Here is a 14,345-nt window from a genome sequence, read left to right on the forward strand (position 1 = left end):
TAGCACTTAATCCTCTGGTTTATGGATAAGAGGTCATGTTTCCTGTCTACTCTGTCACCCCACATCATGCAAAGAGCCATTTTAACAGACTATTCAGGTTTTCAGAGGAGTGACAGCACCTAGATGAAATGACAACACTGGTCTTGAAAGACCTACATTGCCTCCCAGTACGTTTCTGAGCACAGTTCATAGTGTTGGCCCACCTGCTGCAGATCGGACATGCTGAAAACTATTAGATTTCAGTCCACTGCAATTTCTGTTATAATAAAGCTTTCTTTTCCAGAGACCTTTGTGAAAAGTTTGTCATGCACAGGGCCTTGGAAGGTGGGAATAGGCTCCAACCTCACAGGACAGTGGGCAGGAAACCGGTCAATTTTGACCTTCTATGCAGTATCCGCAACAAGTTAAGACTTGTCTCTGGTTAAAGATCGAGGTGAGACTCCTTTCAGTATTCCATTGCAGTTTTGGTGTACTGAGAGTTGGGGAAATTGTGTTGGAGCCAGCACGGGGTGGAGAGTCTGGAGGCTTAGTGGTTCAGGACTTTTCCTTATCTGCTTTGGAGCTTGTTGTTAGAGTCAGGAGCTCTAAGCGTAGCCAATGATGCCATTTGGATTGTTGTCCACAGCATCATGCACTGGGCTGGCAAGCGCGCTGACGAGTCTGGACTGGGGTGCCATCTTGGCCTTCCTGCCCATGTGAACGTATCCTGGATGTCCAGATAGGGAATGCTTTGGGAGGAGTGTTTTGCCAATGGATAGAGACTTGCTTGCTGTAAGGTTTGAAACTCTGTGAGTAAATATCTTCACATATTTGCCAAGCTAAATGTTTATGATTTGTTCTAGCTGAAGTATTTTTACAGGGAATCCAGTTAAGTTTTATTGTGCTTGGAGAAATAACCATTGTGCTAACTCTATCAAAAGAATTCTGAAATAGTCACACTTGAGAGCTATTCCCCCCCCCCCCCCCGGCATGGGCCATAAGTTTGCATCACAGGTACTTAAGAATTTTTTTTCATGTTACTTCTAGTCTCAAAAAGTCCCACTCTAGTGGACAGGCAGAAAGTGAAGTAAAGATTATACATTATTTGGGGGGGGGGCAGATGGATGGACAGACCTTGGACTCAAAACAGATCCTTATTTGGCATCACAAAATTAATGTTTGGTTGGCCGATATTATCAAAGGCATAAGAGGTTGGTTGCAGGTGTGAGGGTATTGGTGGTGAGCTTTGGACTCGCGTGGTATTAGGCATTGGAATAGTGTTGTGTGGGGGAGGAAAGGTGCAGCCATCACCTGCCCCTCCATGCTTAAGGGTATTCCGTTAAAGGAATCTGGGGATATGGATCTCATCCAAAGCCTGTGGAGGGGCTAGGGCCATGCCAAGGTCCCTTCAGGAATCCAGGGGATGCTCAAGTTGCATCAGCAGGGCTCCCCCTACTGGTGGTTTTCCCTTACAGACTTCCTGCAAGGCAGGCAGGAGTCAGATATAGTCTGTTGTTGCCAATGCCTAAGCCAATACCGCTCACATTCTGTAACCAATAAAGTTGTGGCCTAAACTAACATTAACCTAAAATGCTGTGTCCTTGTGTCTTTATTTCTCTTGGGGATGCCTTAGGGGCCTTGACACACAATTACAGGGCCACATCCTTAGAGCAGGGAAGCTCCCTTGATGAGCTCTTGTTTCATAGAAAACTCAGGACCAGGCCACTATGCGTGTTAACACCTTAACTCTGATTTAAGACAAGGTGTCCAGTCCCAGATACATAAGATACTGAGACAAAAATGATATTATGGAATAGGGTTATGAGCACAGACTCCTTTGCAACCAAAGGTGAGGGTTGAATGCATGATGGTATCTCAGGGACACATAGGGATGTTGTTAATGAAGAACTAGTTCTCAGACAGTATAAAATACAGACCTCAGATGAGCATATATTAAAATGCAATAAACAGCATCTCCTCCAGATATCCTAAATGGGATAACACAGTGGGTAAGGGGAAATTACTGTACACGGGGAACACTGAGCTAGTTATACCTCACACAACTATCAGAAATGAGTCTGAGAAGGTCCAGTTGAAACAAGAAGGTTCCAGAAAGACTTATATGGCATTAACATCATCACTATTATTAGTATTAAATAATATGGTGGGTTTTTTAGAAACAGGAACATAAATAAATCTAAGTGTCTGTGGTTTATTCTAGCTTAAATATTTTCATGAGCAATGTTTAAGGTGGAAGTTTACATACTTTGATGGATTTGTTTTGGACACCTGGGACCAAGGCTTAACAAACACTCCTGCTGCTTTTTGTGGGGCTCCTGAGTCCAACCAATAAGGAACACAATTGCTGATTTGATTGAGGCTCTTGAGACAAACTCCTAGGAACATAACTGTAACAATAGTAATAAATTTCCACCCCATGGTAAACTCTTCATTCTGCAAGAGTATAGAAACATTTTCTTGTGCCTTAAGAGAGTGACTATTAAGTTTGAATCCTCAATGAATGTCAATCTATAAAATTCTATCTTTGTTCCAGAAGTGCCTCCTCATTACTTTGAACCTTTGGTGGCAGATAAGTGGACACGGGGCATTCTTCCCATAAGAAGAAGACCTGGCTGTTTTTTACCGACAAAGAGTTAAAATGTCTCCAGTGTTGTTACTAGGAAGAGTGTGTACCTTTAAGAAACCCAGGAAATTGGTCATGTTTCCCACCTCCCATCTTTAGTGAGGGAATCTGAACAGTGGCCGCTGACACAATTTCTCAAAATCTTAAAAAACAAAACTACATCCTTTTGGAAAATGTAAGAGTTGAGATCCACACGGGGAAAGTAATTCTACACAGGAAATTGGGGGTCAGCTTCCCAGAACAGATAGAGTTCATCCTATTTGTGATAGTGTATGGGAATACAGAACCATTGTTTGGAGAAAAAACTAGTCATGCTCTGGGATTCATTGAAAGATGACACACAATTTGCCAAACAAAAGCCATTCACGTTGAACAGAGGTACCCTTATGTTTTTGGAGGAATGGGCAAAGTGAACGATGTATATAAAATCTAAATACTATAGCCAAAAAGACCAGTGACACATGTTCCTTGCAAAGTTCCTTTGGACGTCACAAGGCTGGAAGTACTCAAATGTATGGAATCTTTATGAATAAATGAAAAGAACTTCATGTTCTGTACACATGGCATGCTAACATAGTCTAAAGATTTGAACACAATATTCTGATTATGAATTGTCCATAGTTACCTCCAGAGTAGGCATAGGAACTGCTTTTATATTGGGGTTTTTTTAAAAAAAAAACACAACCAAATGTTAACTTGTTAATTTATGTATTCGTATGTCAGTCACTATATTTTGCCCAGGACAACCAAAGTCAACAGTGATACACATTAAATCTCACATAGATATGGAAACTCTGGAGACAAGTAGGATGTGCTGCAAGCCCTCTCACCAACCCCAAAAGCCACCACACACAAATAGAAATAGAGGTGCTGGCCCTTGTATTTGAATGTAAACAAATCCACAAATTTATCTTTGGAGACCAATATTAGCAGAAGTAGATGAGAAACCTTATGTCTGCATTGCAAATGGTAGTTTCAAGGATACCCTTCCAACTATTTTTTTCCTGGTGGAATACTATAGTATTTCCTTAGAGTTATTATTATTATTTTACTACTTATTAGATTTAAAAACCAACCTTCATCACAAGCTCTCATGGCAGTTCACAAGATAAACACCTGGGTGAAATTTAGAGCATTGACCAAAACACAGCGGGGTGGGGGGAGGAGAAGGAGCAGGGAGAACTGAGCCAGTCATACGTCATATAACTCTCAGTACCATGAAAATAAATAAAAACATTATTTAAAAAGAAAGAATGAAATGAGTATGAGAAAGTCCAGTTGAAACCAGAAGGTTCCAGACAGACTTATGTAGCAATATTATTATTTTAAATATTAGAAAGTGTGCTGTTTAGAAACTGGAAGTTTTGTTTTGTTTTTTACATACCTTGATTATTTGTGTTAGACTCCTGGGGCTAAGTCTTTAGAAACACTGCTTTTATTTTAGTGGAACTCCTGAGTCCAATTTTCCAGAGACACAATGGCTAATTTGTGTTGGGCTCTTGAGACCAAACTCTGAGGAGTGCATTAGATATATACAGAGAGAGAGAGAGAGAGAGAGAGAGAGAGAGAGAGAGAGAGAGAGAGAGAGAGGTTATAATTTTCCACTCCATGTTAAAAGCTTCATTCTGCAAGAGTATACCCATATGTTCAATGTTACAGAACAAAAGGATGGGGTGATTTTCAAAAATACAGATGAAAATGAAGTGATGAAGAAATTACATCTGGAAATCTACTTTCTATTAAGGAAAAAAGTAAGATATTTACCGGTATATGTTTATAACTTTTGTGATACCTGGGTAGTTTTCAGAGGACTAAACGCAGACAATACTTCTGTAGTGTATTGTGTAGAATGGGAAAACGTGCTTGCTGTGGTTCCTGAAACTTATTTAGACTCATGTAGAATACCCAATGATCTGGCTTCCGTGACATGCTAAACCAAATTTTATCTTAGGAAGACTGCACAAATGTTGAACCTCATGGAGAGAAGAGTACAGTAGCTTTGCTCCTCCATAATGCTATTTACAATCAACTCAAGCTACACCAAGTTTTGTTTTAGCCTATGATCCAAGCCAAGACTAGTGGTTAGGCTCTCTCCTCACCAACCATGAATATTAACCAAGAAAAAAACTTCATTACCGCTCCAAGTGAGTGAGGAGGGAGCTGAAGAACCTTGTCTTGGCTTAGCATAATGTGGCAGCCAAAATATCTGGGTAAGCGCAAAGCAGTTGTAAGCCTATACATTTTACATGCAAAACAATGTGGTTTGTGTGCAGCATGCATTAAGGTTGGAAACATATAACAAAGATAAAAAAAGTTGAAACTTGTGTGATCTTAACTAAGAAGGAGTACTAAACATTAGGCCTAGAATACATAATACAGGTGAGTATGATCCAAGTGTGTGAGTCTTGTGGAACTATTATCAGTTACTCCTGCAAAAGACACACTGAGTGAAGGGGGATATCAGGAATCAAGCTTTTAACATGTTCTTGACCCAGATTGTTATGGACATTGGAATTTAATAGGAGAAACTTGATTTTGAATTTGCATCATATAGGCAGCAAGTTATCCCCCTATATTTAAGGGTTACTTCAGTTTTGACCATGAATTAAAATATCAAAATATGTTTTGTAAATATGGAGATTCTCTCAAGGTGCGTCTGCCCTCAGTGTATTTCCACATACAAAGCAAGTAAGGAAATGATGACAGTAGGACTCCTGTGTTCCTCCTCTAGAATTCAATCAACTTCAAGAACTTGTGAACACCACAATTTACTAGTTTTGAAACAGTAGTAGTTTTTTTAAAAAAAATAATGATATTGATATGGAATTGATAGCTAAATTCTCATTTGAATAAAAAATAATTATTTCTCCTTTTTTGTTCACTTCTTTCTTTTACCTTCAACATCTAAAAACCTTCTTGCAAAGTAGTAAATATTTGTTATCACAAGAGGACTTAAACCAATGTTTATCTTTCTGTTTTCTTCCAGTGACAGGAGTATTTATATTAATGAAGGAGAAAATAAGTAATGAATCCTCTGTCTCTGAATTTCTGCTCCTGGAGTTCTCAGCAATACGAAAACTACAGATTCTACACTTCTCTCTGTTCCTAGCATTGTATCTGGCAACTGTATTTGGGAATCTTCTCATCATCTCTGCTATAGCTTTTGACCACCACCTTCACACTCCCATGTACTTCTTTCTGATGAACTTGGCCATCCAGGACCTAGGGGCTGTTTCAGTCACCATCCCCAAATCCATCGTGAATTCTCTCATGAATACCAGACACATTTCTTACACTGGATGCGTTGCTCAAGTTCTTTTATTTGTCTTCTTTTTATCATCTGATATTTCCCTTCTTACAGTCATGGCATATGATCGCTATGTTGCCATTTGCAATCCATTACAATATGAAATGGTGATGAACAAGGCAGCCTGCAAACAAATGGTTGCTGGTGTGTGGGTCGCTGGCCTTATGTATGCAGTCATGCACACGAGTGCAACTTTTGCAACCCCTTTCTGCTCCAACATTGTCAATCAGTTCTTTTGTGAGATCCCACAGTTACTTACACTTGCCTGCTCAAATTTCTACCTAATGGAAATTGGAGTTATAGTGGTGAGTATAATACTTGTGTCTGGATGTTTTGTTTTCATTGTTGTCACTTATGTTCACATCTTCACTGCAGTTCTAAAAATCCCTTCCGTTGAGGGAAAGAAAAAGGCGTTCTCCACTTGCATACCTCACCTGGTTGTCTTCTCCGTATTTTGTTTCACTGTATGTTTTGCTTACCTTAGGCCTCCCTCTAAGACTCCATCTGATGGGGACTTTGCATTAACTGTGATGTATAGTCTTGTTCCACCCATGTTCAATCCAATAATCTATAGCATGAGAAATAAGGAGATCAAAAATGCATTATCAAAACTGTTGGGTTTGAGGCAATCTCCTCTGGATATATCTTCCAGGCTTGCTCTGAAAAGGTGTAATTAAAGGGTGCTCCTGGAAGACAGCATCATTTCAAGTTAAATTTTCATAATAGATTCAGATATTCAAACTCAACATCTGCCTTGTTTCAAATGGTCATCTTGTATTCCTTCAGCTCAGCTCTATCACACTTTTGCTTGTCAGATCTCATGGCATGTTGACAATACATTTATGTATGTATGTTGAAGTTTATACCCCATTGTTCACTTGCATGATTCTTAAAGTGGCTGAACACATCTTAGCACCCCTTAATCCTCTAACACATGGATAATAACAGGTCAATTTTCCTTTCGGCTATGACACACTGCAGTGATTTTAACCAAGTATTCATGTTTTCAAGGAAGTGATAGCACTTAGATGAAAATATTTTGGGGGGAAGAGGAATTCACAGATTTACTGGAATGTCACATGCACACATATCTGAATTAACATCTCAGCAAAAATTGCATGCATCTTGGAGGCAGTCAGAAACACAAACACTGCCCTGTGATAGGGAAGTGTTAGAATGCATGGGGGGGGGGATACAACCTCTTTGCAAAAATATTTTGTCATCTAAAGGAAGTTCAGGAAAAAATACAAAAGAGAGACACCTCCTCACCAGACAATGCAGATTTTTTCATCACTACTGAAATAAGAACAGAACAGGGCCTAGAGGTATTCACCATTCCCTTAGAAACAAATGGAAGTATGATGGAATAGCAGCATAGATAAACGTGACTGCAATGGACAGATCTTGAGTCAGCAGCAGTCAGAGTTTGTTAGAACACCAACCAATCTGGAAAAAAACTGGTGAGTAAAAAATACAGAATTTTGCTGTCAAACAGATTGGGATTGTATGCCAGTTAGATAGGCACTCTTTATCATTTAGACAGCAACCTGGAGAGAGAAGGACCTATTCTGTAAAATATTTATTAATTTTTTTTGAAATATAACAGTAAAAATGAAAAAGAAAAAAGAAAAATACAAAATAAAAACAGTTAAAAAAATACATTTTTTCTTTTACTTATTTTCTTTTAGCTTATTTCCCGGACCTCCTCATACCTCCCTTTTTTGTATTCCACTTCAATTTATTGGTTCAGCAAATCCTTACCATTAGATTTTAACCCATTTATAACCCTTTTTTCATATTCTCTTAAATCATTACAGCTGGAAACCCCTTAGTTGCTATCCAACATCATTCTATCATTCATTAATTTTACAATATTTCTGTAGATAGTCTTTAAATTTCTTCCAGTCTTCTTCCAACGACTCTTCTCCCTGGTCTCGGATTCTGCCAGTCATTTCTGCCAATTCCATATAGTCCATCACCTTCATCTGCCATTCTTCCAAAGTGGGTAGATCTTGTGTCTTCCAATACTTTGCAATAAGTATTCTTGCTGCTGTTGTGGCGTACATAAAGAAAGTTCTGTTTTTTGTTTTTTTTATATAAAATATTTATTAAAGTTTCACAGATTATACAGACCAACACAACAATACAAACAAACACAAACAAAAAAAGAACAAGTATAATTTCAAACCCTTATTTTCTTATAACTTACTTCTCCGACCTCCTCATACCTCCCCTTTCTGCATTCCAATTTCAAATTTTAATTCAGCAAATCCTCACCCTTAAATTTATCTAATTTTTAACCTTTCTTTTCTTTTAACTTAATCCTTACAACTGTAATCCACTTAATTTCTAAACCAGAATCATTCTAACATTCATTAATTTTGCAATGTTTCTTAAGATAGTTCTTAAATTTCCTCCAATCTTCTTCCACCGTCTCTTTTCCCTGGTCTCGGATTCTGCCGGTCATTTCTGCCAGTCCCATATAGTCTATCACCTTCATCTGCCATTCTTCCAAGGTGGGTAGATCTTGTGTCTTCCAATACTTTGCGATGAGTATTCTTGCAGCTGTTGTAGCATACATAAAAAATGTTCTGTCTTTCTTTGACACCAATTGGTCAGCCATGCCCAGGAGAAAGGCCTCTGGTTTCTTAAGAAAGGTATATTTAAATACCTTTTTCATTTCATTATATATCATTTCCCAGAAAGCCTTAATCTTTGGGCACGTCCACCAAAGGTGAAAGAAGGTACCTTCAATCTCTTTACATTTCCAACATTTATTATCAGGCAAGTGGTAGATTTTTGCAAGCTTGACTGGGGTCATGTACCACCTATAAATCATTTTCATAATATTTTCTTTTAAGGCATTACATGCCGTAAATTTCATACCGGTGGTCCACAACTGTTCCCAGTCAGCAAACATAATGTTATGACCAATATCTTGTGCCCACTTGATCATAGCTGATTTGACTGTTTCATCCTGTGTATTCCATTTCAACAGCAAGTTATACATCTTTGACAAATTCTTAGTTTTGGATTCCAACAAACTCTTTTTCTAATTTTGACTTTTCCACCTGGAAGCCAATTTTCCTGTCCAATTTGTAAACCTCCATTATCTGATGATAATGAAGCTAATCTCTCACTTTGTCTTTCAATTTTTCAAAACTCTGCAATTTCAATTTGTCTCCTTCTTGTTCCAGAATTTCCCAATATTTCAGCCATTTGGCCTCCATATTAAGCTTTTTCAAAGCTTTCGCTTCCATCAGTGATAACCACCTTGGGGTTTTATTTTCCAATAAATCCTTATATCTTAACCAAACATTAAACAATGCTTTCCTTACAATATGATTTTTAAATGCTTTATGTGCTTTGACCTTATCATACCATAAATATGTATGCCATCCAAATACATTGTTAAAACCATCTAAATCGAAAATGTCTGTATTTTCAAGAAGTAGCCACTCTTTCAACCAGCAGGAAGCTGCTGATTCATAGTAAAGTTTTAAGTCTGGCAGGGCAAATCCACCTCTTTCCTTTGTATCAGTTAATATCTTAAATTTTATTCTAGGTTTCTTGCCCTGCCAGACAAATCTGGATATGTCTCTCTGCCACTTCTTGAAACAATCCATCTTGTCCACAATTTGCAATGTTAGCAATAGAAACAACATTCTAGGCAATACATTCATTTTAATCACAGCAATACGGCCTAACAATGAAAGTTTCAAGTTTGACCATATTTCTAAGTCTTTTTTTTTACTTCTGCCCAGCATTTCTCATAATTATCTTTAAATAGATTCACATTTTTAGCTGTCATGTTAATCCCCAAGTATTTCACTTTCTTGACCACAGTTAAACCTGTTTCATTCTGGAACCTCTCCCTTTCAATAGCTGTTAAATTTTTCTCTAATACCTTAGTTTTCAGTTTATTCAATTTAAATCCTGCGACTTGACCAAACTCTTGAATTAATTCTAAAACTCTTTTAGTACTAGAGTCTGGCTCTTGTAATGTAAGTACCAAATCATCTGCAAATGCTCTCAATTTGTACTGTTTTACTCCGACCTGTATACCTTTCACCAACTGGTCCTTTCTAATCATGTTCAGCAAAACCTCCAGGACCGATATAAAAAGCAATGGGGAGATTGGGCACCCCTGTCGTGTCCCTTTTTCTATTCATAAAGAAAGTTCTGTCTTTCTTTGACACCAATTGGCCAACAATGCCCAGAAGAAAGGCCTCTGGTTTCTTCAAGAAGGTATATTTAAATACCTTTTTCAGTTCATTATATATCATTTCCCAGAAAGCCTTAATCCTTGGGCACGTCCACCAAAGGTGAAAGAATGTACCTTACGTTTCTTTACATTTCCAGCATTTATTATCGGGCAAATGATTTTTGCAAGCTTGACTGGGGTCATGTACCACCTGTATATCATTTTCATAATATTCTCTCTTAAGGCATTACATGCCGTAAACTTCATACCTGTGGTCCATAACTGTTCCCAGTCAGCAAACATAATATTATGTCCAATATCTTGTGCCCATTTAATCATAACAGATTTCACCGTTTCATCCTGAGTATTCCATTTCAACAGCAAGTTATACATTTTTGACAAATTCTTAGTTTTGGGTTCTAGCAGTTCTGTTTCTAGTTTTGATTTTTCCACCTGGAAGCCAATTTTCTTATCCAAATTATATGCCTCCATTATCTGATAATAATGAAACCAATCTCTCACTTTGTTTTTTAATTTCTCGAAACTCTGCAATTTCAATTTGTCTCCTTCTTGTTCCAAAATTTCCCAATATTTCGGCCATTTGGCCTCCATATTGAGCTTTTTCTGAGCCTTCGCTTCCATCGGTGACAACCACCTTGGGGTTTTATTTTCAAATAGGTCCTTATAGAATCATAGAATCATAGAGTTGGAAGAGACCACAAGGGCCATCGAGTCCAACCCCCTGCCAAGCATTAAACAATGCTTTCCTGACAATATAATTTTTAAATGCTTTATGTGCTTTGACCTTATCATACCATAAATATGCATGCCATCCAAATATGTTGCTAAAACCTTCTAAATCCAAAGAGAAGGACCTATTCTGATTCAGATTAGGAACTACTGTAGCTAAACATGGATAACCAATTTGATTCCTTGAAGGGGAATTAAAAATCTTAGAAGGGGTTGTAAGATAGTTGCTAAGGCAGTGAAACAAATGCCCATTATAAGTGGAAATAGTTTATCCTGAGAAGAGGTTTGAAGAAAAGTGCTTACTGGGGTTTTAAAGTTCAGTGTAAAGAGTATCTGCCTGAAACTACAGTACATATTGTGCCTTACATGAATAAGCATGTTTAAAATGAAATGTTGTGCCTTTGAAGAGTAACCATTAAGCTGTAACCCACATTGAGTGTAAGTAAACAGATGTCTCCAGTGTTGTTAATAAGGAGAGTTGTATCTTTTAAACACTGAGAAAATTGGTCATACTTTCCAGTTCCCATTTTCAGTTTAGAGAGTCTGACACAGTGATCACTGACACAAAGCATTAGAATTTAAAAACAACACCCTAGTCTTTTTAGAAACAAAATATAAGACCAGAGTTTCACACTGTAGAAGTAATACCACACAGAGAATTGAGGGTTAGCTTCCAATATCTGATAGAGGCCATCCCATTTATGATAGTATGGGAATACAGAACCTTTGCTAGGACTAAAAACTTGTCATGCTCTGGGACTTATTGAACGATGGCACACAATAAGCCAAACAAAAGATTTCATATTGTTACTGGAATTCTAAGGTCTCATATATGTATAAACTTGATGTTCATAAATTTACAAGGCAAACACATACATAAGTATATAAACCACGTATCTGAAATAGTACAGGAGAGCAATTCTGAAGCCATTTTGACTTTTCCGGTAAACTCCCCATTGTCTCTTTGATCACAAATTCTGTCTTTTTTAAAAAAAATAAAGTTTTTTATTGATACAACAAGAAAAAGAAAAGAAAAGAAACACAAATACCAAATTACACACAAGAATAACCATAGACACATAATTTTCTTAGCAAACAATAAAACATCTATTGGTCTTAACACTAAGGACCCAACCTCCCATCTATTCCATATTTCAAATTCATATTACTTATTGCCAATATACACTTTTATCATAATTAAACTTATTCTTAATAAATCTAATTTCTTATATCTACCTTGCAACTATTACTGAAGTTCCTCGAATGCTGCAACAGAATTTAAACTACTATATTTATTTTTCAGATATTCTTTGAAAACCTCCCATTTTGAAACAAATTCCTGTTTTGATTTATTCTTTATGTTTTCTGAAAACCATCTAATTTGGCATATTCTGTCAGCTTTTGGATCCAATCTTGTATAGAGGGGATTTCATTACTCTTCCATTTTGCTGCGATCAAAACTCTTGCTGCCGCCGTTGTATATAAAAAGATACCCTTTCTCTTTTGTGGAATATCCAAATCTGTTATTCCCAGGAGGTAGGCCTCTGGTTTTTTATTGAGAGAGATCTTTAGCATTTTTTGCAGTTCTGCATGGATACTCTCCCAGAATACCTGTATTTTCCTACATATCAACCACATATGGTAGAATGTTCCTGAGTCTCCGCATCTCCAACAATTACTTGACACATTTTTATACATTTTTGAAAGTTTCCATGGTGTTAGATACCATCGATGTTGCATTTTTTGAAAGTTCTCTCTAATCGTGTAACAATTTGTGAATTTCCAATTGATCTTCCATAAGTTTTCCCATTGGGCCATGGTTATTGAATGGCCAAAATCCTGGGACCACCTCACCATTGCCACTGTTACCTCCTCCTCTTTGACTGTCCAGTCAAGGAGGAGTCGATAAGTTTTGGAAAGAGTTTTTCTTTTAGAATTTACAAGATCAGATTTGAATCAGGAAATTTCTGTTGAGAACCCCTTTTGTTTGTCAGATTTAAATTTTTCAAATAACTGATGGTATTGGAACCAGTCTGAGATGTGTTCTCTTATTTCCTCAAAGTTTTTAAATTTTATTTGGTTATCTTCATTTTTTAGAAGTGTTTTATATGTTGGCCAGCTTTCCTGAGTATTTTTCCATTTTACTGCTATGGCTTCTATTGGAGAAGTCCACCACGGGACTTTAGGCTCCATCAGGTCTTTATATTTTCCCTATACAGCAAAGAGTGACTTTCTTATTATACGGTTGGTAAAATTTTTATGAATTTTCGCTTTTCCATATATCAGGTAGGCGTGCCATCCCCCACGGTTCTCAAAACCTTCCAGGTCCAGGAGGTCCAGATCCTGCAACATGCACCAATCTTCTGGCCAGGTGAAACAGACTGCCTCATAGTAAAGTTTTAGGTCGGGTAGAGAAAAGCCTCCTCTCTCTTTTATGTCTATTAAGATCAGGTGTTTAATCCTAGGTTTCTTCCATTCCCGCAGGAATTTGGAAATTTCTCTTTGCCATATCTTGAGACAACCTGCTTCGCCCAGTATTGAAATCATTTGAAATAAAAAGATTAATTTTGGAAGCACATTCATCTTTATAATGGATATCCTACCCAGAAATTTTAATTTTAATTTACTCCAGGTTATAAAGTTTTTTTTCCTAATCTCTAGCCAAGTTTTGGTGTAATTATCCTGAAATAAGTTTATGTTCTTGGGTGTGATCCAAATACCCAAGTATTTCTCTTTTGAAGAGATTTTCAGGCCCAATATTTTTTCTAAGTCATCCTTTTCTTCCGTGGTTACATTTTTAACAAGCGTTTTTGTTTTTGTTATATTCAGCTTAAAGCCTGCCACTTCTCCAAATTCTTTAATCAATTCCAGCACTCTTTTCAGACTTTCTTTAGGGTTTCCAGTCATAAGAAGTAAATCATCTGCAAAAGCTTTAATTTTATATGTTTTGTTTCCCAGAGTGATGCCTTTAACAAGCTGATCCTTTCTTATCTGATTGTTCAAGACTTCCATCACCAAGATAAATATCAGTGGTGAAAATGGGCAGCCCTGTCTGGTTCCCTTGTTTATTTTGCACTCCTCAGTAATTCTTCCATTGATGATCAATTTTGCATATTGTTCCGAATAGATGGCATTTATTCCTTTACAAATATTTTCTCCCAGTCCGATTTCTTCCATTAATTTTTTCATAAACTTCCAGGACACGTTGTCAAAAGCTTTTTCAGCGTCCACCAACATAATAGCTGCTGGTTTATCGATTTTAATATCCAAATATTCTAATACGTTAATCATACATCTAATATTGGATTGCATAAATCGTCTGGGAAGAAATCCTGTTTGATCTTTATGAATTATCTCTTTCAGCACCATTTTTAATCTATTTGTTAAAGGGGTTGTTTGGGGGGAGGCTTTGGCCGTATGCCTAGAGGTTGTCATTGCTCTCCCTGCGATGGCGGCTTAAC

The 14,345-nt window shown here is 37.3% G+C and overlaps 1 protein-coding gene across 1 annotated transcript; it reads left to right on the forward strand.

Annotated features, from left to right (window-relative positions):
- Positions 1–4,727: 4,727 nt before the first annotated feature.
- Positions 4,728–6,607, forward strand: LOC308571738 (olfactory receptor 14A16-like; the record flags this gene model as incomplete). Its single annotated transcript, XM_081167373.1, has 2 exons — positions 4,728–4,767; positions 5,610–6,607. 2 exons carry the CDS (start codon positions 4,728–4,730, stop codon positions 6,605–6,607), a joined length of 1,038 nt encoding a protein of 345 aa, XP_081023499.1.
- Positions 6,608–14,345: the final 7,738 nt, after the last annotated feature.

The sequence above is a fragment of the Podarcis bocagei genome (genome assembly GCF_964188305.1).
Source record: "Podarcis bocagei genome assembly, chromosome: 13".
Lineage (NCBI taxonomy): Eukaryota > Metazoa > Chordata > Lepidosauria > Squamata > Lacertidae > Podarcis > Podarcis bocagei.